This window comes from Chlamydomonas reinhardtii, chromosome 3 (assembly GCF_000002595.2).
Source record: "Chlamydomonas reinhardtii strain CC-503 cw92 mt+ chromosome 3, whole genome shotgun sequence".
Lineage (NCBI taxonomy): Eukaryota > Viridiplantae > Chlorophyta > Chlorophyceae > Chlamydomonadales > Chlamydomonadaceae > Chlamydomonas > Chlamydomonas reinhardtii.
The window spans coordinates 2,437,737-2,457,956 of NC_057006.1; the positions used below are offsets into that span (position 1 = coordinate 2,437,737).

The following is a 20,220-nucleotide window of genomic DNA, read 5'->3' on the forward strand; positions in this document are numbered from 1 at the left end:
GGCTCCATGCAGTGTCAAAACCCTAACCTTCCATTCTTTTCCGACGCAGGCCTTTTGTTAAGCCGATCAGCTCTGACCTAAGTTAAAATAGACACAAACATGTCAGGAGACTTTGGCTCTGAGCCCCTGGGCTCGTGCTCAGTGGAAACCGTTACGGCCTTGCTCGGCTATGGGCTCGAGCAGGACAGCATCACGGCGCTTTGCCAGCCCGAGGGGGGCGCTGGTTGCACCAGCACAGATAACTGCATGTTCCAGTATCTGATGGGCGCGACCGCGGACGCGCAGAGCACGGCCAGCGATGTGGGAGTCGGGCTCGACGTGAGCTTCCTGTTGTTCAGCGGCTATCTGGTATTCGTGATGCAGCTCGGGTACGTTTAACCATTGATATTTGAGGTTCGTGCACAGAAATTTGCACTTTGCGACTTGCACGCTGCTTTCTGCGGTTTGTGACGCCGGCTTCAACACACATGCACGCAGGTTCGCTGTGGTAAGCTTACAGGCATGGCAGAGCTGGCTCAAAGTGGTTCTGGAGTAAAAAGGGTTTGACCTTCCTTTTTCGCCAACCGCCTGTGCAAGTCTGACCAGTCCTGACGACGCGAAACCCTTGCTGGTTGCAGCTGTGCGCTGGAAGCATCCGCTCCAAGAACTGTAGGTGTTACATCTGATGAGAGTTTTGCAGCGACGGCTTGATGTTTGTATTGCAAGCGACCTTGCATCCAAGTTGACAACGCCTTTCTTGTTGTGTCCTTTGACAGGCATGAATATCCTGGTGCGAAACTCGACTTCATCGAGAGTCAGGGTTTGTTTCATGGCTTGCTGGAGCTTGCTTGCCCCTTGCCGCCATCCCATGCCTCCATCCCTGCTGCCTCCCTCCCAACCAGCGCCATCAAGGAACCAATCCCCCCGAGGCGCCGACGTGTCTGCTTGATCAAGCCTGGCATGTGAACTGTTATGCCCGCACGTCTTGCCGCACTGCAGCTGAAGAACATGCTGGACGCCTGCGTGGGCGCTATCGGCTTCTATGTCTTCGGGTGAGTGGAGGCGCTTCGTGTCAGGCCACACACACAACAACAGGTGGCACGTGTCGCAGCTGGACGTGCCTGGAAAGGACCACCATCATAGTGGTTCTAACAGCTGATGCATGGCCTTGCTTAGCCGCAGCAGGGCTACGTGAGCTGGTGTGAGCTTGCTAGCTAGTATCAGGGAGCGAGACTGGCTGTGTGCCCGGCCCGATTCAGAGGAAGACCCCTAGCCACACCCATACAAGGCTCTTGCGCTGATCAGGTGCGTTGTGTGACTCGCTGCCAACACCATCCGCAGATACGCGTTCGCGTACGGCCGCAAGTATGGACAGAATAGCAACGGTGAGTAGCAGTGGATGGAGCAGGGTAGCTGGTGCGTGCGTGGCAGGACACCATAGTTACCATTTGTGCGTGCGGACGAGGTAGACAGGTAGTTGGCTGAAGTACATCTGCCGCTTAGAGGATGTCGCCAGGGGTGCCCCAGTGGCCCGACTTGCATTCGATGGTATCAGCTGCAACCCGTGCGTTGTCCCTTCCTTTTACCTGCGGTCCACGCACCCCCCCAGGCTTCATTGGCAACTGGAACTTTGCGCTCTCGTACACAACTCAGACGTCAATGAGCGGCACCGAGTTCACCACGTTTGGATGGCACCAGTTCTTCTTCCAGTGGAGCTTCTGCGTGAGTACGGTAATGGAGTGGGCACGTGCCGGCTGTAGAGGGGCGCGCGCATCATGTTTGTACCATTGCCCCTGCCTCACCATCACACTACTGACGCCGCTGCCCCGCGCCTCATGACGCCGCCCACGGATACGGACAGGCCGCCACCACCACCATCGTGTCTGGCGCGGTGGCCGAGCGCTGCACCTTCATGGCCTACATGATCTACGCGTTCTTCCTCTCCTCCTTCGTCTACCCCGTCATCGTGCACTGGGTGTGGGACGGCCAGGGCTGGCTCAGTGCCTTCAACACGTGAGTTGCAACGGGCAGGCGGAGTATCGTATGTGGCACAGCAGGGGCCCCTGATGTGGCATGTGCTTTGCGGCCGGCGCCTGTAGCCGACGGAGCGATTTCTCGTAGGTTGGCCCCCTTGCTGCCCGTGTCCTATACGGTATGCCCTGTATGTTGGGCTGTACTGCATCTCACACGGTGCCCGTATCCATCTTTCTTTCCCCCACACGCCGCAGATTCCAGGACGGCTACGCCCTGATCCTCAAGACCGGTGCCATTGACTTTGCGGGCTCGGGCGTCGTGCACATGACGGGTGAGGCGGCGCCAGTGTTGCAGGACAGGGCGGGGGACGAGGTAGAGGTAGGATGGAACCGCACCGTGCATGGGACCCGCGCATGCTTCAGTGATGTTGATTTTGATTACCGTCACAGCCGCATGCTGAATCAACGGTGCGTTGCGTACATGTTCATGTGATGACAGGTGGGATTGCGGCACTCATGGGTGCCTGGATTATGGGCCCCCGTGTCGGTCGCTTCGCTAATGACGGCACGGTGAATGAGATGAGGGGCCACTCCTCCACGCTGGTTGTGATGGGCACCTTCCTGTTGTGGTTCGGCTGGTTCGGATTCAACCCCGGCAGCAACCTGGTGGTCGCCTCCCAGGCTGCGGCCACAGTCGTGTCGCGTGTCGCAGTGACCACCGCTCTGGCAGGTGGCGCGGGTGGAATCTCCATGCTCTTCTACAAGTGAGATGGATAATGTGATGTCACGGCACCAACGCATGGACCAGTGGGAAGCGAGCCCTGGTCTTGCCCTTGCTTTGGTGTTCAGGTGACAGTCACCAATGCACCTGCCCCGCATCCCCAACCGCATGCAGGTTCCTGACCGTCAAGGCTTGGGACGTGGTGGCGACGTGCAATGGCATCCTGGCTGGCCTCGTGGCCGTCACGGCTAGCTGCTCCGTCATTGAGCCCTGGGCGGCCATCATCACTGGGGCCATCGGGGCAATCATCTTTTCCATTGCTGATTACGTGACGCTTTACAAGCTGAAGGTGCGTGATGTCTCGTCAGTCACTTGAATTCATCTGCGGTCATTGTACTTCCCGCGCAAAAGTAGCTCATGCGCTCCGTGGTGCGGTGGCCTCGGGTCTGACCTTTTTTACTTCTGCGGGTGTGCAGGTGGACGACCCCGTGAGCGCCTTTGCCCTGCACGGCGCCGTGGGCGCATGGGGCGTGTTGTTCCCCGGCTTCCTGGCGGCTCCCCACTATGTGGTAGAGGTGTACGGTGCCTACGGATTCGGAATGGATGCACGGGAGGGCAAGAGGTGGGTGCATGCACGTGGCGACGAGAGGCCTGGCAGCCGGAAGTGCTGACAAGTGACTGCGGATTGACAGATGCATGCTAACACAGATGCACGCTGCCGGCGCCACCGGCACCGCCACCCTAACTCCCTGCTTCTGCTGCCCATCTATCCCCCTGCCGCCCCCTCTCTCATCGTCAGGTTCGGTCTGTTCTACGGCGGCCACGGCCAGGTGCTGCTGGTGCAGCTCATCGAGGTGCTGGCCATCTTTGGGTGGACTGGATTCATGATGGGCAGCTTCTTCTTCATCCTCAACAAGGCAAGTTGTGGGAATGTTCGATGTGCTCGGTACTGGCTAGGGGTTGTTATGCCGCATCACCACGGTCCAGGCCTTGTTCCTTGCCTGGATGGTATCAGCTTGGTCGTCCCGTGTGTTCGCAACCTGGATACAAGGTTGACGCTTCGCAAGGGGTGCGCACCAGGTCTCGCTGCTCATAGCGTGACATGGCGCCATGTCACGCATGTGCCACTCGTATCCACCACGGCACACGTGGGCATCGCTCTTGTAGTCTTACGGAGTGCCCGAATGGCCCCTGTCTTTGCCGCAGGCTGGGCTGCTGCGTGTGCCCCTGCAGGAGGAGATGGCGGGTCTGGATGCGGCTAACTACAGCAAGAGCGGTACGTGTGAGATGGGCTTGAAGGATGTGGATGGACACGGGGGCAGGAAAGGAAGGAGACTCGCAGTTCTAGTCGATCCCAATGCCTTAGCCAAGGTCATCTGCGGGATGCAGCGTGCCGCACTCCCACCAGCATACCGTGACCCGCCCGTGCTCCTTTCGTGTCTGCAGTTGGCAGCAAGGACCCCTCCGTCCACTGCACCGTTGGTGTGGACAAGCTGGAAGGCGGCGCGCTGGGGGAGGGCAAGGCCTGATGGGCACGCGGCAACGAATGGCCAACTCGGTTTGATGGAAATCCTTCTTGACTGCGGCACATTTGATGACCCGCTACAACAAAGAAAAGCATGATAGGCTGATACCAGAGAGGCACGGCAGTCGTGTGATGCTGCAGTGTGCTGTGGCCCTGACCACTCATGTTTCTTACTTAGAGAGTAGTCCTGGAGAGTCAGAGAGGCGTGCTTGCGATCCTCGCATTCTTTTTGCGTGCAATGCATATCCATAGACCATACAGTTCATATCGTACAGTTGCTACCAGGAGTTTATCAGGGTCCCCTCATCTTCAGCAGGGGAACCCCTGTTATATAGCACCCTCGCCAATGGGGCGACTGACCGACCATCCAACCGGCTTACAGCTCCGCGCGGGGACATCTTGCCCTGATTGGTGTGGGCTTGCATTGGCCAGGCCATAGCGACGCGAGCCAGCATAATTGCATCTGTTGTCAGAAGCTGCTTCCTAGTCCTTAGCACCTCCAACCTGCGGGCGTCAAGGCGCCTATTGTAACTGCATTCGTGATCTACTCCATACACGCCCACCGCCCAAGGCCGCACTACTGCCGGGATGCAACCAAGCAGCGCAAAACTCCTGCAGGCCAAGCCTAATAATAATGGTGCCGAGTACTCAGCCAGCCTCAATCCCTATCCAGTGATCTGCCTCAGTACCGATCGGCGATCGTTATTGGATTCTACCGCATCCACGGAATCCATGGTATCCACCGCTACCCAAGCGGCAACCTCCACACCTGGGGTGTGTGCCGGAGTGCACTTTGGTTCCATGCCTAGCCAATGCGGACCACGTGCGGACCGCTACTTCGTAAGCACTGCCGTCAAAAGCGAGCACCTTTATTGCTGACTTCCAACTCTGCGCAACCCGCGCCAACATGATAGTACTGTACAGCAGCTCCATACACTGCGACGCCGCCAGTGGCATCAGCTCGCGCTAGCATCAACTCCACACTACAAAGTCCTTGACGGAGCGGCCTGCCTGTGGATTCCAGGACGCACTTGGCGTAGGGTGCCATCCTCCTCCCTTTGGGGCACGTCAACAATAACCTCAGCGCACCAAAACAACACGACCAAACATGCATGTACTCAACTTTGCCATGACGCGGGTGCGCCAGGCCCCCAACCGTCGCTCATATATACCCGTAACCCATCCCTGGTGAGTCGGATGCGCTGTGGAAGAACCAGCATGAGAGCCCGCTGGCCACCACCAGGCAGCTCTGAAGCACGCCGCTCTGCAGACAGGCAACGAGTGCGGTAAGGGTTAAGAAGCGTCGAGGTACACAAGTCAGGGTGTGAGCTCCAGCCAGACAATAAAGCAAGGGATCCTTACAGCGTGCCCCTAGTCTTGCTCAACTCACCGCGCCCACCCATAGGTCCTTGCCGCCCTTGGTGTGGTCGTGCACCAGCAGCCCCACCGCCGCCCCAATGGCGCCCAGCGACACCAGGTACGACACCATCAGCAGCAGCTTCGCACGCATCTGTATGCGTGTTTGAAAGAATACACAGAGTCAGACGATTGACACCGTGTGTGTGTGTGTGTGTGTGTGTGTGTGTGTGTGTGTGTGTATGTGTGTGTGCATGTACTCAGCAGGTGCGGGCAGGCATGCCGGCGTGCAGTCAGCGAGCACGGACACCTCCAGGCCTTGCCGCAAGCTCCCAGGCACGGCACGAGTCCGTTGTGCATGCGCGGTTACTGGCACAGCAAGGGGTAAACAGTTACTTGAGCGCCTGTCCCTTCTCATTCCTACGCCGTTCGGCCCGTCACCGCCTCCCCCCTCACCGTGGCGGCCTCATCCAGGTAGTCTGCCATCACCTCCTCGCGGCTGACGAAGTTCATCAGCACCACGGCGGCCGTGGCGACCAGCCCCGGCACCAGCGTCACCGGCGAAAAGGACGCGCCCCCCACCGCAATGGAATAGAGCAGCGCATCTGCCCATACCCACCTGCAACGGGCAGAAGCGGGTGCAGTTGTTGCGCGCATGGATGAGGGGGCGGTTTGTGCTGGGCATCGGCCTGGCCGGCCGTCCCGCCGGATTGACGCGCAAGACCAGGGCATGGAACGCTGGTGGATGGGCAGCGAATTCGCACGCGTGTATGAATCTAACCAAGGTTGTGAGGCGGCGCCGCCCGGACCAGCGCAGCCGTGCCACCCACCACGCCACGCCGAAGAGCACTCCGGCGGCGAAGGTCGCGTGCGGCTGGACGGTCTGGTAGACGCCGTCCCAGTCGATGAGTCCTGCGCGGGCAGCAAGAGACGGGGCCTGAGTGGGGCCCCAGAGCCAGCGCAGGGCCGGCTTTACACAACGAGACAAAAGCCACAGGCTAACCTTCCGGGCAGCAGCCCATCGCCGTTCGTGACAGTGACGTTCCGTACTGCCAGGCCGCTTTCCCCAAAGCACAGCCGCTCAAGCTGCTCCGGAAAGGGGTTTCTTCAAGGGAGTCCGTAACAAGCTTGAGCCACAGAAGCTGGTGCTGCCACCGATTGCTTGTGGAGATCCTTTGTAAATCCAATATGTGCGCACCGCTTGGAAGCTCGGTCAGCGAGAGTCGGGGACTTTCAACGCAGCTTTGATGCGTATGACTGTGGCAATGTGTTTTCATTCCATTGCATAGACATAAGGTTCAATTTTGCAGTGGAGTTGCTCGTTTTGAGTCCCTCATCACTGCAATTGCATTTCGGGTTCCACGGGCTAGAACCTAGGCTTGAGGAAGCATGCTCCTATTCAACGTTTATGAAATCATGTATATACTATGTGACAATGGCGACAGTCCAACGCGAGCTCAAGTTGTATTCAGACGACCAACTTATGCATTTCGTCACGCGAGCGGCTGAGACCTTAATCAAGGCTTCCAATGCGGCAAATATGAACTAATTAGTACCAAGCATTTAGGATGTCCGGGGTCGCGTCTGGGTTCCAAGGCTTCGAGGAGCCTTTAGACGCGGGCCCGCCCGCAGCAAATCCTAAATGCCCGGAGCATCAGTACCCTTCATGTCCCCTACCAGAGTATGTGCTCAAGATCCCGCCGAAGAAGTCAGGTGGGGGGACCAATCCATCCTTGAATGGTTGGGTTGGCGGGCTGCCCGGTGGCCAGGGCGTTAATCGCCTTGGGGCAGCGGCGGGAGTTGACCTGACTGCGCTCACACATCCATGCCGTCAAACCGTCCCACCTGTACCGCCCTCAGCTGCGCCGGCGAAGCCGCCGCCCGGGGCCCCGCCGCCCGCGGAGTGCGCTGTGTCGCTGGAGTTCCTGCGCTCCTTCCTGCGGCGGCTGCCGGGTGGCGCCAGCAGCAGTGCCACCATGGCCAAGGTGGTGGAAGACCTGGTCCGCCCCTCAACCGGGGCCACTCAGTCCAGGTAGGCCGCTTGCGCTGTGGCCGCCACCGGGGTCTTCGGGGACCCCTTGTGTCAGGAGCGCGTGGTAGACAGCCCAGGCGCTCTACACTTGCGTCCCTACGCCAATCGTACACCCTTCAGCTCCGGCCCCCGCATTGCCACCATCCCGCAGCTACGCCTCTCAGCACTTCCTGGTGCCGCGGGGGCACACCGGGCCGCCCACGTGGGTGGTGGTGCACCCCTGGGACATGCCGGCGGCGGAGCTGGTGGCGGCGCTGGAGGAGTTCGCCGCGGGACTGCCGCCAGCCTCCACCTACTTCTGGATTGGTGCGGCGGGAGCGCTGCGCTGCACTGGGCGGGTGTATGGTGTTTTAAAGGGTGGCCAAGCAGTGCTGCTGGGAGTTGAGCGGCGCTCAGGAGGCGGGCTGCGTGGGCCTCGCGAGTCGCGACCAGTGGGGTATCAGCGTGGTGCTATGGAGCTGGAGCCGGCTGCCGCGGAAATTGCGTGCCCGCGGGCCTCCCATTTAGCGCCCTAGCTTGTGTGCCCAAACCTGCAGACGCGCTGGCTGTGAGTCAGCACCTGCTGCGGCCCGGCACCGGTCCCAACATGGCGGCCACCGCCCAGGCCGTGGCCGCAGCCACCGCCGCCGCGGCAGCGGCGCACAGGCACGCCACCCAGGCGGATGCGGCAGCCGCCGGCGATGGCGGCACGGGCGAGGGGGGCGGCACAGCTTCGGGCGGTGATGGGACGAAGCTGCAGCGCGAGCCGTCGTTCTCATCCCGCATGCGGATGCAGCAGCAGGCGCAGGCGGCGGTGCAGGAGCTGGCAGTGGAGGCGGCCCGTCGGGAGGTGCTGGGCGAGACGCGGGCGGCGTTGGCGGCGGCGCGGTGCGGCGTGCTGCTAGTGGTGGGGCGGGAGGCGCGGCCGCTGCGGCGGGGCTGGTGCCTGCTGCAGTTGGCGGAGACGTTGAGGGCGCGAGGTCCCGAGGCCATCACGTTGCTGCCGCTGGAAAAGGTGGGGTCGGCAGGGCGGCCGTGGTGGCTGGGTGGATTGGGCGGCGGTTCCATAGAACCGAGGTAGTGTCAAGGCATGGGAGGCTAAGGCATGCAGTCTGGGCTACGGCCAACATGCGGCACTTCTGTCACCTTTCCGCGCCGTGTCCTGCCCTTGAACCATGTGACAACAGCACCGCATCATCCTACAATGCGCGCACATGCAGGGCTTCAAGCGCGCGGACCTGGTGCGGCAGCTGCGCGAGCTGGATGTAGCAGCCGTGGTGGCGGCGGCCGAGTCCTGGGACCAGGGCGTACTCGCGGAAGTCCTGGGCGTGCCGCGGCCGCCGGCGCCAGGCTCCGCCGCCGCACTGGCTGCCGCCGCGGCGCGGGCTAGTGCCGCCAACGCCGCGGCGGCGGCCGCAAGCGCCGCTGCTGAGGGGGCTGTGGGCATGCGCAGGGCGCCGTCGATGAAGCGTTCGGGCAGCCTGGCGCCGGGGCGGTCCTTGGCTCCGTCGCCGGGGGCAGGGGCGGGCGATGAGCTGCAGGAGCCGGCGGACGGGTGTGCGGCGGGGCGGGCGCTGGCGCGGCAGCTGCAGCTGGCGCTGCTGCTGAGGCCCATGGACGGAGTGTGAGTCAGGGGAAGAGATGTATTCGAATGTGGCTGGGAGTGGTTGACGGCATTGTTGATGTCGTATCTGTCCATGTGTACCGTATGGACCGTATGCATCGTATCTCTCAGCTGACGCCACGCGGTCCCGACGCGCACACAGGTTGCCCGCGCGCATCATGGGCGCCCCGCTGCCGGACGCCAACCCGGCCGTGTACTGCCCCACCTCCCCCGACCACGCCGCGCCCGGCCCCGGGCCCAGCAGCACCCTGAGCTCGGGCCCCCAGCCTGGCAGTAGCAGCAACAGCAACAGCAGCAGCAGCCACAGCAACAGCAGCCAGCCGTGGGCCTTTGACTGGCTGTGGGACTGGTCGGCGGTGGCGTCCTGGCTGGCGCTGCCGCCGCACCACCCCAACGCTGGCTGCCTGTTGGTGACGGGGCCGGTGGGGTCGGGCAAGACCACGGCGCTGGCGACGCTGATGGCCAAGGGCGAGGGGCAGGGCCGCGGCACGGGCCCCGGCGGCGCCGGTCCCTGGGTCAGCGCCAGCCACTTCTGCTCGGCGGCGGACGTCCGCTCACTCGCGGTGGGCGAGGTGGTGCGCAGGTGTGTGCGGGCATGCCCTTGGGCGCGAATTTGTGAGGGCAGGGGTGCGGGCATGGGCACGGGCATGGGCATGGCACTGACGGGCTGACGAGTACCACGCTCCACAAGCGCATCGCGCCACATAGCGCTGCCCACTGAGTCTGCCCCTGTGTCCCTGCTGCTGCCGATGCTGCTGATGCCGCCACGTGTGTTGCAGCCTGGCGTATCAGCTGGCCTGCCGCTCGCCCTGCTTCGGCGCGGCGCTGGTGCGCTGCCTGCTGGGGCTGGGCGGCCCCGGCGGCGGTGCGGCGCTGGTGCCTGACGCCTGGCTGCACGGCGCCGAGGAGGTGGTGGAGGCACTGCTGCGGAGGCCGCTGGAGCAGGTGCGGGGGCGCGGGCGCCGGGGTGGGTGCGGGCGCTGAAGCGGAGACGGGTGGGTTGCATGCATCCTTTTGTCGCGTGCGTGATGCCCCCGACATGTTGGAGCTGTGTGCGCCCTGGGGTCAGCATGTGTCATGTCGCCATGTGCATGTGTGACGTGTGCTCGTGGCCACACACAGGAGGCGGAGGCGCGGGCGGCACGTGGCGAGCGGCCGCCACAGTATGTGTTCCTCATAGACGGCCTGGATGAAGGCCCCACAGCTGCATCTGTAGCAGCCAACGGGAGCGGCAGCAGTAGCAGCAGTAGAGTGGCCACGCCGGCGCAGCCGGCGCCGCCGCTGCCGCCGCCGGAACCCAACTCGTACGACGTGCTGCGGTTGGTGGTTGAGCACCTGCGCCAACTGCCCAACGTACGGCTAATCCTGTCGTGTACGGCAGCGGCGGATGCTTTGGAGGCGGCGCCTGACGTGGCAGGGCAGAGCGCTGCGGCCTCAACGCCGGCAGCAGCGCCTGGAGGCGCGGGGCCGGCGTCGCTGCCGGCGCCGCTGATTGTGGCGTCGCGTGGCGCGGTGGGCGCTGCTGCGTCTGTGCACCTAGCGGCTCGGCGACTGCTGCAGCCTACGGAGGTGCCGCTGGCGGCCCTGCGGCGGGACAAATATCTGGCGCTGGCGCTGGCGCACGTGCTGCAGGTGCGGGAGGTGGAGGTGCGGGCGGGGGAGATGCGCAGGAAGGTGGAGGAGGGAGGTGGAGGAGGGAGGTGCAGGAGGGAGTTGCAGGAAGGCAGGGGGGGCGCCTTTTGGTCAGGTGGCCGACGGTGCGGTCGCCAAGCCTGCTCTGAAACAGGGAGTGAGCAGCGAAGTGACAACCATTTCGTATTCTCAGCATGCCGGCTTCTGCCCTTTGCCTGCCACCGCACGCAGGAGTTTGTGCTGAGTCCCGAGCTTACGGCGCGCGAGCTGCTGTGGGCGGCCCGCGGCTGCCTGGCGCACGTGCACATCCTCACGCTCCTGGTGCGGCACGCGGCGGAGCGGCTGGAAGCAGCGGGTGGAGGCGCCGGCGGCCGTGCGCCTGGCATGGCCGACCCCACCGCAGCCGCCGCGGCCCTGGTGACCGTAGCGGAGGCGAGTGAAGCGCGGAAGGCTGCGGAGGAGGAGAAGGCTGCGGCGGCAGCCACGGCGGCAGGCGTGGCAGAAGTCCGCGCGGGCGGGAAGGACGGGGAGGAGTTGCCGCAGCGGCCGTCGACGCCGCCGCCGCAGGCGCCGCAGCCGGTGCCGCAACGTGAGCGCTCGCAAGCCGCGGGGCCAGCGGAGATTGCGGTCGTGAGCCCGGGCCTACCGCCACATGCGGAACCTGGCAGCTCGCCTGTGCACATCGACTCCCCACACGACGAAGACAACCCGCTGGGCCTGGAGCAGGAGCCTTCGCAGGACGGGCCTCTGGGGCACGCCTCCCATTCAAGCCCCCGAGGCGTGGGATGGGAGGCAAGCGAGTCCTCCTCGGGCGGGCGCTCGCCGTCCCCGCCGGCGCTGCGCCCGCCGCCGCCGCTCGAGCCGCCGCCGGAGCCGCCCGTGGACGTCTCGGGCCTGCGCGTGCCAAACACCGGGACAGGGGCCGTCTCCGTACACGCCGTACCGCCGGTGTGCCGCGGCAGCCTCGCGGACGAGTACGGCGTGCTGTGGGCCGTGCGTACGGACGAGCTACGGCAGAGCGCCCTGCTGGCGCTGCTGCATGCGGCGGCGGCAGCGGAGCGGGAAGCGGCGGCCAGGGAAGCTGCCGACGCCGCCGCGGCGGCAGCAGCGGCAGTTGCAGCTGCTGGCGTGGCTGATGGCAAAGGGCCGGCGGACAGCCCCATGCAGACGCCGCGAACCATGGCGGCTGTGACCAACGTCGCCGCCGGCCTAGCTGGCGGCGGCGGCGGCGGCGGGCCGCCCAAGCTGGTGCGAGCCGTGTCCATGACCCTGGCGGCGCACCGCAAGGGCTCATTCACGCTGGCGGCGCTCGCGGCTGCGCCGTCGGCGCCACAGGTGCAGCCGCCGGAGCGCGCCGCGCGCCTGCAGCTGCTTGTGGACATCCTGGCGGCGGCGCGAGAGCCCCTGGAGTGGGGCATCTTGGCGCGCGCGCTGCAGGCGGCGGAGCCGCCGCCGCCTGAAGCTGCAGCTGCCGCCGCCGGCCCCGCGGCAGCTGCCGCGGCTGGCGCTGCCAGGGCGGCCGCGGTCGCGGCAGCGGCGGCCGGCGCCGGCCGCCGCGGCGGCGGCTTCGGCGCGCTAGGCCGTGAGCTGGGGGTGATTGTGGAGGGCGACACGCCACGTAGTTCGCTCACTGGCGGCGGCTTTACGCCGCGCTCGTCAGGCCTTGGAGGGTTGCCGCGTCGCTCCGGCGCAGGCGCCCTTGCCGGCGCGCCAGACGCCCGCCTTTCCACCAATGGCTTCTCCATGGGATCGCGGCAGTCGCCGGGGCCTCCCAGCCGTGCGACGCGCCTCTCCCACCTCGGAGAGCCGGCCGCCACGGCTGTGTTTGTGGCTTCGCATGACGGCGGCGTCGAAGACGATGCCGGCCTGCATGGCGACAGTGCCGATGAGGACGAGGAGGAAGAGCAGCTGGGGCACTTGGACAGTAGCGATTGGGAAGAGGACACGGAATGGGACAGCGTGTTCAACAGGCTGGGCGCGGGGGCCTCGGCGTGGCAGGATGACAAGGGAGACGGGCCGTCCACGGAAGCGGCTCGCGCGGCGGCGTCGCGCGAGGCGGCGCGGGCGGCGGCAGTGCTGCGGGACCTTGACTGGGCCCTTTCGGTGAGTGCGTGTCAGAAGTGTGTGTCGGATGGGCGGTCGCCCGGGGCTCATGTCACCAAGCTGTTGGCTACCGATGTACAGACCAACTGCCCTGTTCGCTGCCGGTATCGAATGCCCTAACGACGCAACGCAACGCGCTGGCGCCGCGCAGGAGGAGGGCCCTCTGTCCAGCCTGGTGTTTGTCAGCGGCAGCGGCAAGGTGTGCGTGCGCCACTCCTCCTTCCTGGAGTGGCTGCGACGCGGCAGTTCCGCCCTCATCGCCACCTCCAACCCTGCCTTAACCGCTGCCGCGAGCACGCTCGTGCTCAGCACCCCGAGGCCACACGTCGGCCACGCGGCCCTAGCGCGCGTGCTGCGGTCGCAGATGCCCTCTGGGCGGGCCGCTGCCGCTGCCGCCGCTGCCGCGGCGGCCACGGCTGCAGCAGCAGCAGCAGCAGCCCCCGCACCACCGTCCCGCGGTGGCGCCCATGCAGGCCACGCGGCGGCGCCGGGTGGCGCCGCAGGCAGCGGCAAACCCGGCAGCTCTGTCGGTCATGGCGCGGGTGCGGCTGCTGTGCACCCGCTTGGGTCGAGCCAGGGCGCGGGCCCGGGGCACAACTGGGGCGGCGGGGGCCCGGCGGGTTGGCCCAGCTCGGTGGGGTGCTCAGGGTACGTGCTGAGGCAGGTGGTGCCGCACTGTGTGGAGGGCCGCCTTCCCAGCAGCGAGATCGAGGTGCGGGGCGGCTGCTTGAGTGGCGAGGCTGTGGTCGGGACTCGGAACAAGGGACAAGGGGTGGGTTGCGGCTGTGCATGTACAGAGGCAAGGGCCACTGAAGCATGCGAAGAGGTAGTGCCGAGACGGGCGATCACGTGGACTACACTCATTGCACGGTATGCACCCCCGCTCGTGCCATTGCTTCCCATCCCCGCATCCCCGCGTCCCACATGCCCCATGCCCCTCCTCGCGACACGCTGGTGCCCACCGCCTCCGCCCGCATCACCCTCAGGGCGTGGTGATGGACCTGGAGTGGGTGCGGCTGCTTCTGGAGGGCGGACACGTCGAGGTGGTGGCGGGGGCCATTGAGCACATGCTGCGGACGCGCGGGCCAGATGCCGCAGGCGGCGCCGGTGCCGGTGGCGCCGCCGCCGCGGCCTGGAGCGCGCTTGGCGGCGCCGGCGGCGCCAGTAACGCCGGCGCCGGCGGAACCGCCGGCAACGGTGCCAACGGAGGGATGCCGGCGCTGGGGATGCTTGGTTCCTCGAGTGGGCATGGGCAGTTGTCGATGCGTGGAGCCAGCAACCTAGGCATGGGCACACGTGGGGTCGGCAGCAGCTTTAGGGACGCTCTCGTGGGCGGCAGCGGCGGCGGCGGCGGCCTGTCGCCGCGAGGAGCCGCCGGCGCCGTTGGTACTGGTGGGGCCGCTGGCGGTGCCAGCTTCACGCAGGCTGGGCTGCAAGCGGCAGCTTTGTGCACGCCGCCGCCGGGCGCGCATCGTGGCGGTGGCGGAGCTGCCCCTGGCGATGGCCGCCGCCTGTCCACCGCCGCGTCTGCGCTGCTGCGAGACTTGCTGCGTTGGCTTGCAACCGACGGGCTTAGGCTGTGGCGGCGGCCGGAGCCGCTGGCGATCGCGTGTTCTGCCAGCCTGGCGCCGATGGGCTCGCCCTTTCGCCGGCGCGCAGAGCAGTTGACGGCGGCAACAGTGGCTGCGGCGGCCGCACTTGCCGTCTCCGCCTTCACCGGCAGCTTGCCCGGTGCCGCTGGCGGCAGCCACACCGGCACGCCGACCAAGACGCCGCCGGTGGGTGGCGTGGCCGCAGGCGCAAGCGCGGGCAGCGGCACACGCCCGCCCGCTGGCGGCGCCACGGCGGCGGCGCGCGCACTCGGCGCCTCCGCCTCCAACGGCAGCGGCGGCGGCGGCAGCCACCATCACACGGGCGCGGCCGCCAGCGCCGAAGGCACTGCTGCAACTCCTGCCGCCGCGGCGCTGGCTCCCTGGCCCCCCAGCCACGTGACTGCGCTGCCGCACCCGCGGCTGTGGAAGCCGGAGCAGCGCCGCGCGCAGTGCTCGCACCGGGTCAGCGCGCTGCTGCCCAGCCCGGACGGGGACGTGATGCTGGCGGCGGGCGAGTGGGCGTCCAAGGTGAGTGGGCAGGGAGGGGAGGCAGGGGCGGGTAACAGCGCGGCGTGGGTGCTGTGGCGCCAACCGCTGCTTCAGATGTCAGGATAGCCACTTTGACAAGTTCTGCGCACCGTTATGTCGTACCCCGCTCGAACACACCCTAACACAAAACATCCGCGCTTGCACGCAGGCCACGCTGCTTGACGTGCTGACGGGTCGGCGGCTGGCGCTGCTGGACGCCGGGCCCGACAGCCACAGCACCGCACTCTCTGCCGCCGCCTTCTCGCCCGACCGCCGCCTGGTCGCCTCCGCCGGCCTCGCCGCCGGCAGCGTCACGCTCTGGGATGCCGCCACCGGCACTCCCAAGGCCTGCCTGCCGCTGCGTGGGAATGTCGGCGACTTCTTTGGCATTGCCGGCTGCGCCGCTTACGCCTGCACGGCGCCAAACACTGCCAGCGGCGCCGTCAGTGGCAGTGCGGCGGCCGCCGCGGCGGTTCGTGGCGCCTCAGAGAACACACCGGCGGCGGCGGCAGCGGCCAACGCTGCGGAGGCAGAGGCTGCGGCGCAGCGGGTGGTGCGGCGTATGAAGTCTATGGCCCTGGCATTTCGGATGGGCGGCGACGACGGCGATGGCGATGATGGCGGAAGGTCACCGCTCTTGTTCGATGACGACGGAGAGCCCTGGGTCGCGGCCATCGCCATTCATGCGCCCGGGCCCGGTGCCTCCGCCGCGTCCTACGGTGCGCCGGCGGGCACGCCCGTCGTAGCGACCGTGGCGGAGGCGGCGGAGGCAGCGGCCGCCGCCGGCCCGCCGACCTCCGGCAAGCCGCGGCGGGTTGGCGCCATCGTGGCGGGCAGCCTGTTGCTGGCGGCTGGGGACAGTGAAACAGGCAAGGTGGTGCTGTGGGCGGTGCCGCCAGAGGGCCTGGGCGCGGTGCGGACGGGGCTGGTGGTGCCGCCGCCGCCGCCCGGCGGCGACACGGGCGGCGTGGCGTCACTGGAGTTCGTACCGGGCGGCCGTACACTGGCAGTCGTACAGAGCTGCAGTACGGCCATCCGGCTGTACAGCGTGCAGTCGCAGCAGCTGGTGCAGACGCTGCGGCTGCCCGCCTCCTGCGGCGAGGTGCTGGGCATTCGCTTCGCGCCCCAGCCCGTGCACCTGCCGCCGCCGCCCAACGCGCCGGCCGACTGGGCGCCGCCGCCGCCAGGCGCCGGTGGTGCCTACAGCAGCTACGGCGCCAGCCACGGCCCCGGAGGCGGCAGCGGCGGCGAGACGCTGTTGTCGGCGGCGTGCTTCACCAGCACTCAGCTTTGGAGCCTGGAGCGGAGGGCGCAGGTGGTATCGTTGCCCATCGGTGCTGGCGCCGACGGCGGCCGCGCCTGGGCCACCAACTGCGTCGCCTTCAGCCCCGCATGCGGCCTCATCGCCACCGCCGGCGCGCTGTTCGCCGCCGCCGTCAAGGCCATCGCGCAGGGCAACAGCTTCCAAGCCGGTGGCGGGGCCAGCAGCGGCGGCGGAGCCGGCCCAGCCGCTGCTGATGGCGCCGGCTTTCATGAGGCCGATGCGGCGACGGTGGCGCTGATTGAGGCGGCGGCGGCGGCGGTGCGCAGCATCGACCGCTCGGCAGTGACGCTGTGGGATGTGCGCACGGGCGGCAAGGTGGCGACTCTGCGCGGGCTGGCCGGCACCGTGCGCGCCCTGGCGTTCAATCCCGACGGGGGCATCCTGGCTGTCGCGGCCGGGCCTGCCGTTTCGCTGTGGTCGGCAACCACTGGCAGCTGTCTGGCGGTAGGTGTTGCGGGGGTCCAGGCATCACTGCGGTAGTTGCGTGGAACGGCGGCGTTTGTGGGCCTGAGTGGAGTTCGAAATCCAACGTTCACTCCGGTGTTCCTGCGCCTCAATGTTCCCCACTGACTCTCTTTATGTGTCGCCACCCCCGCCCTTCACAGGTCATCCACCTCGGCGAGGAGGGCAGCGGCGCGGAGGTGTCGGCAGTGGCATTCGGCCGCGGCGGCGCCATTCTGTCTGCGTCCATGGGCGTGGAGGTGCACAGCTGGGACGTTGCGCTGGTGGTGGCGGCTGCGGCCGCCGTGGCGGCGGAGGCGGTGCGCACCAGCGTCTTTGGCGCGCCGCCGCCGGGGCGCAGCAGCCTATTTGGAGGCAGCTCGCTGACGCCCCGCAGCCGCATGGGCACCAGCAACGGCACGGGCGTGGCGCCGCACCTTAACGCACCCAGCACACCAAACGCCGCCGCCGCGCAGCTTGTCACTGCCGCCACGTCCGGCCAGCCGGCGGCGGCGGCCGTACCGCCGCCGCTGCAGAACCGTGCGAGCCAGCTGGGACTGGCAGGCGCCAGCGGCGCCGCTAACAGCGGTGGCACCTCCAGCGGCGCCGCCACGGGCCGCTTTGCCGGCGCGGTTGGCTGCGTGGGCGGCGGCGGGCACACCGACCGCGTAACGTGCGCTTGCTTTTCGCCCAACGGGTCTTTGGCGCTCACAGGCGGCTTCGACAACACGGTGCGCATGTGGGACGTGAAGCGGCACGTCGAGCTGCAGGCCGTTGAGACGCCCGGCGCCGCGCTGGGCGTTGCCTGGAGCCCGGACTCCTCCCTGGTGGCCGCGTCGCTCTCCAATGGTTCTGCGATCGTGTGGTACGTCGTCACCGCGGCCATGGCACCATCCACGTTTGGGGCTGCAGCCGGAGGCGGCGGGGGCGGCGGCGGCGCGAACGTGACGTTTGGCAGCCACGAGGCGGCGCGCTTCCAGTGCTCCGACGGCGCGTTTGGCGTGTGCAGCATCGCCTTCACGGCCGACGGCAGCGTTGTGGCCACAGCTGTGGGGGACGGCTCCATGAACCTGTGGTGCACCAAGACCTGGAAGCGGCTGCTGCAGGTGCGGGATGGCATTGCGTGTGTGTGGGGGGGGGTGCGGGGTATGGCGCTGGGCGGGGTTGGGGGAGCATCAGCGGCAAGAGGCGGCGCTCTAGCCCATGTACCGAGGAGGCGGCCTGGTCTGCGGAGTGCCGCTGAGCGCTCTGCAATCCGCGTATGTGCCACCGTACTTGCTGGCACGCCACCACCACCAACGACAACAGCAAAAACAGAAGCTCAACCCCCCACCCTTTGCCCCCTGGTACCGTACCGTATTCAGGTTGTGCCGGAGGCGCGCGGTGGTGGCGTGGCGCTGGGCCGTTACGGCGGCGCCGCGCAGACGCTTGACGGCGGCTGGGTGCTGCTGGGCTGCGGCCGTGAGGTGGCCGTGTACAGCGTGGCTGCAGGCCGCGAGGCCACGGAGCGCTTGGGGCCGCACGGCTCACTGGTGAACGCGCTGGCGCTCAGCCCCTGCGGCCGCTTCGTGGCGGTGGCGGCCGGCGGCGCCATCAGTGTCTGGGGCCGGCCGCCCTCGACGTCCGGCGGCGCCGAGCACGGCAGCGCCGCCGCTGGGCGCGCCACCAAGGTGCACCGGCCGGCGCCGGCCGGTGCCGGCAGCGCCGGCAACAGCCACTCCGGCGAGGCTGCGGCGGCGGAGAACGGCGCAGTCCGGGCGGCGACTCCGTCGTCGCCGCCGGGTCGCAGCTCGCCTGCGGCCACGCCGCCGGCGCCGCTGTTTGAGCCGCGTGTGGCATACCTCAGCGGCCTGGGCTCAGACGTGCTGGTGCTGGCGTTCTCGCACGATGGCGCCATGCTGGCGGCGGGGCATGCGGACGGCAGCGTGCGGGTTTGGGCCAGCGGGTCCAAGTGGCGGGAGGTGGGCTGGCTGGCGGGGCACGGCGACTGCGTGGCAGGGCTGGCGTTCAGCCCCGACGGCCGGCTGTTGCTGAGCGGCGGCTGGGATGGGCGCACGCTGTGTTGGAGCATGCGAGATGCGCTGATGCCGCGCAGCAGCTGGAGCGCGATGTCGTGAGGTGGCAGTTTGGCAGCATGTGTGTGTGTGTGTGTGTGTGTGTGTGCGATTGTGTGTGTGTATGTGTGTCAGGACAAAACGAAGTGTGTCTGTGTCTGAGGCCGAGGCTGATGCTGAGGCTGCGTGGCTGAGGCGCAGGATGTTGGGTGGCGCCGTGATATAGCCTGACGTTTTGCATCTGTGACTGCTCTGACGTGTAAGAGGGCCGTAACGTGCAAGAAGCAGGTGACAGCTGCCAAGTGCTGTAGGTGCGCTGCTACGGCACTGGTGTAAGGAATAAGTGGGAAGGCGCGTACGGTACTCGAGCTGCCCGGATACTTTGCATACGCCTGTGAATGTGCTGCATGCCAGGATAGCTTCGCCTGCATTCTTCAGCATCTCGGTAATGTTTCAGACATTGCTTAAGCAGGTTGGCTGGAGGCACGGACACGCACGGAAGGCACTGCAATAAACGGTAATATGTACTGACCAGTGGTGGTCAGTTACCCGGTTCTGTGCGTCTTCTTCTGCGTCACGGACACTGGGGAGGGTACTGTAACGTGGATTGCAGATGTTGACCCATGCAGCTGAGAGCTTTGGGATGCCGGAGTGGCGCAGCTTGGCGCGCGGTTATCTCGTCAAAGGTAACGTAGCAGTTGCGGTCGCTGCTCATGCTCACGCTTGTCTTTTTGCTTGTGCTAGCTCACTGGCCTCGGCTCTACAACTTCATGTTCGCTTGTGCGTCTTGCGTTCTTTCAAGCATATCAAATGCATACTGAATCGTGGCCCAAGTCGTGGCCTCACAACAAGTGACTGCCTCAAGACATTGTGCTCGCTTGCTTAGGTTACGACCCCTGAGCAAGTTTCCAGCACCAAATGGATGATGCACGACGCACGGCATCTGTGCACGTGGGCATCACCGAAAGGCTACGCCGCCGCCAAACAATAGGCAGCTGATGCCCAACCCCACGTACGCCTGAAAGTCTACCAGCAGTCGCAATATCTAGCAGCGACCGCATCAGCACAATGCATGCAAGGTTAGGTACAAAAAGGGCCTACGCCAATTCATACCATCATTTGCAGCAAAACAGAGGGGCGCCCTGCGCCCGATCGTGCCCGATCTACTCCTCCTGCTGTTGCATGCGCGCGCCATGTGCGTGCGCATCTGACACCAGTACAAAGCGTTCTGACATCAGTACAAAGCGTGATCAGCCTTCGCAAAGGGAATGAATCACCGAGATCCAAACACAGCACTGCACAGCACTGCTGGAATTCAGGCCCAGTCCCAGCCGTAGTACACGAACCCTGTTGCAGA

The 20,220-nt window shown here is 66.3% G+C and overlaps 3 protein-coding genes across 4 annotated transcripts; 2 read left to right on the top strand and 1 right to left on the bottom strand.

Moving 5' to 3' along the window:
- Positions 1–56: 56 nt before the first annotated feature.
- Positions 57–4,116, top strand: CHLRE_03g159254v5 (uncharacterized protein). Of its 2 annotated transcripts, none has more exons than XM_043060666.1 (15): positions 57–368; positions 478–487; positions 618–648; positions 756–769; positions 979–1,031; positions 1,321–1,364; positions 1,589–1,701; positions 1,841–1,992; positions 2,208–2,284; positions 2,452–2,716; positions 2,848–3,022; positions 3,150–3,295; positions 3,473–3,590; positions 3,880–3,949; positions 4,063–4,116. In XM_043060666.1, the coding sequence occupies exons 4-15, from the start codon at positions 758–760 to the stop codon at positions 4,089–4,091; spliced, it is 1,254 nt and encodes a 417-aa protein (XP_042925794.1). In that variant the 5' UTR covers positions 57–368; positions 478–487; positions 618–648; positions 756–757; the 3' UTR covers positions 4,092–4,116. Both variants share the same exon structure in this region, with proteins under 2 accessions (XP_042925794.1, XP_042925795.1).
- Positions 4,117–4,118: 2 nt separating this feature from the next.
- Positions 4,119–6,839, bottom strand: CHLRE_03g159300v5 (uncharacterized protein). The gene is made up of 5 exons (XM_001697382.3): positions 6,558–6,839; positions 6,385–6,466; positions 6,011–6,173; positions 5,589–5,708; positions 4,119–5,462 (listed from the first exon to the last, which is right to left on the bottom strand). The coding sequence occupies exons 1-5, from the start codon at positions 6,574–6,576 to the stop codon at positions 5,361–5,363; spliced, it is 486 nt and encodes a 161-aa protein (XP_001697434.1). The 5' UTR covers positions 6,577–6,839; the 3' UTR covers positions 4,119–5,360.
- A 125-nt stretch (positions 6,840–6,964) lies between these two features.
- CHLRE_03g159350v5 (uncharacterized protein) lies at positions 6,965–20,206 on the top strand. The gene is made up of 14 exons (XM_043060667.1): positions 6,965–7,267; positions 7,415–7,586; positions 7,738–7,892; positions 8,123–8,580; positions 8,786–9,189; positions 9,332–9,772; positions 9,969–10,134; positions 10,312–10,821; positions 11,053–12,924; positions 13,076–13,636; positions 13,911–15,044; positions 15,214–16,812; positions 16,974–17,915; positions 18,174–20,206. The coding sequence occupies exons 1-14, from the start codon at positions 7,123–7,125 to the stop codon at positions 18,924–18,926; spliced, it is 9,312 nt and encodes a 3,103-aa protein (XP_042925796.1). The 5' UTR covers positions 6,965–7,122; the 3' UTR covers positions 18,927–20,206.
- The last annotated feature ends 14 nt before the right edge of the window (positions 20,207–20,220 follow it).

Coding starts and splice junctions, on each gene's coding strand:
- CHLRE_03g159300v5 (XM_001697382.3), bottom strand. Junction 5,709..6,010: donor ACCTGGATGAGGCCGCCACG/GTGAGGGGGGAG, acceptor ACACGCATACAG/ATGCGTGCGAAGCTGCTGCT. Junction 5,463..5,588: donor AGGACCTATGGGTGGGCGCG/GTGAGTTGAGCA, acceptor GCCTGTCTGCAG/AGCGGCGTGCTTCAGAGCTG.
- CHLRE_03g159254v5 (XM_043060665.1), top strand. CDS start 100: ATGTCAGGAGACTTTGGCTCTGAGCCCCTGGGCTCGTGCTCAGTGGAA. Junction 1,702..1,840: donor TCTTCCAGTGGAGCTTCTGC/GTGAGTACGGTA, acceptor GGATACGGACAG/GCCGCCACCACCACCATCGT. Junction 3,296..3,472: donor GATGCACGGGAGGGCAAGAG/GTGGGTGCATGC, acceptor TCTCATCGTCAG/GTTCGGTCTGTTCTACGGCG.
- CHLRE_03g159350v5 (XM_043060667.1), top strand. CDS start 7,123: ATGTCCGGGGTCGCGTCTGGGTTCCAAGGCTTCGAGGAGCCTTTAGAC. Junction 7,893..8,122: donor CTCCACCTACTTCTGGATTG/GTGCGGCGGGAG, acceptor CCAAACCTGCAG/ACGCGCTGGCTGTGAGTCAG. Junction 9,190..9,331: donor CTGAGGCCCATGGACGGAGT/GTGAGTCAGGGG, acceptor ACGCGCACACAG/GTTGCCCGCGCGCATCATGG.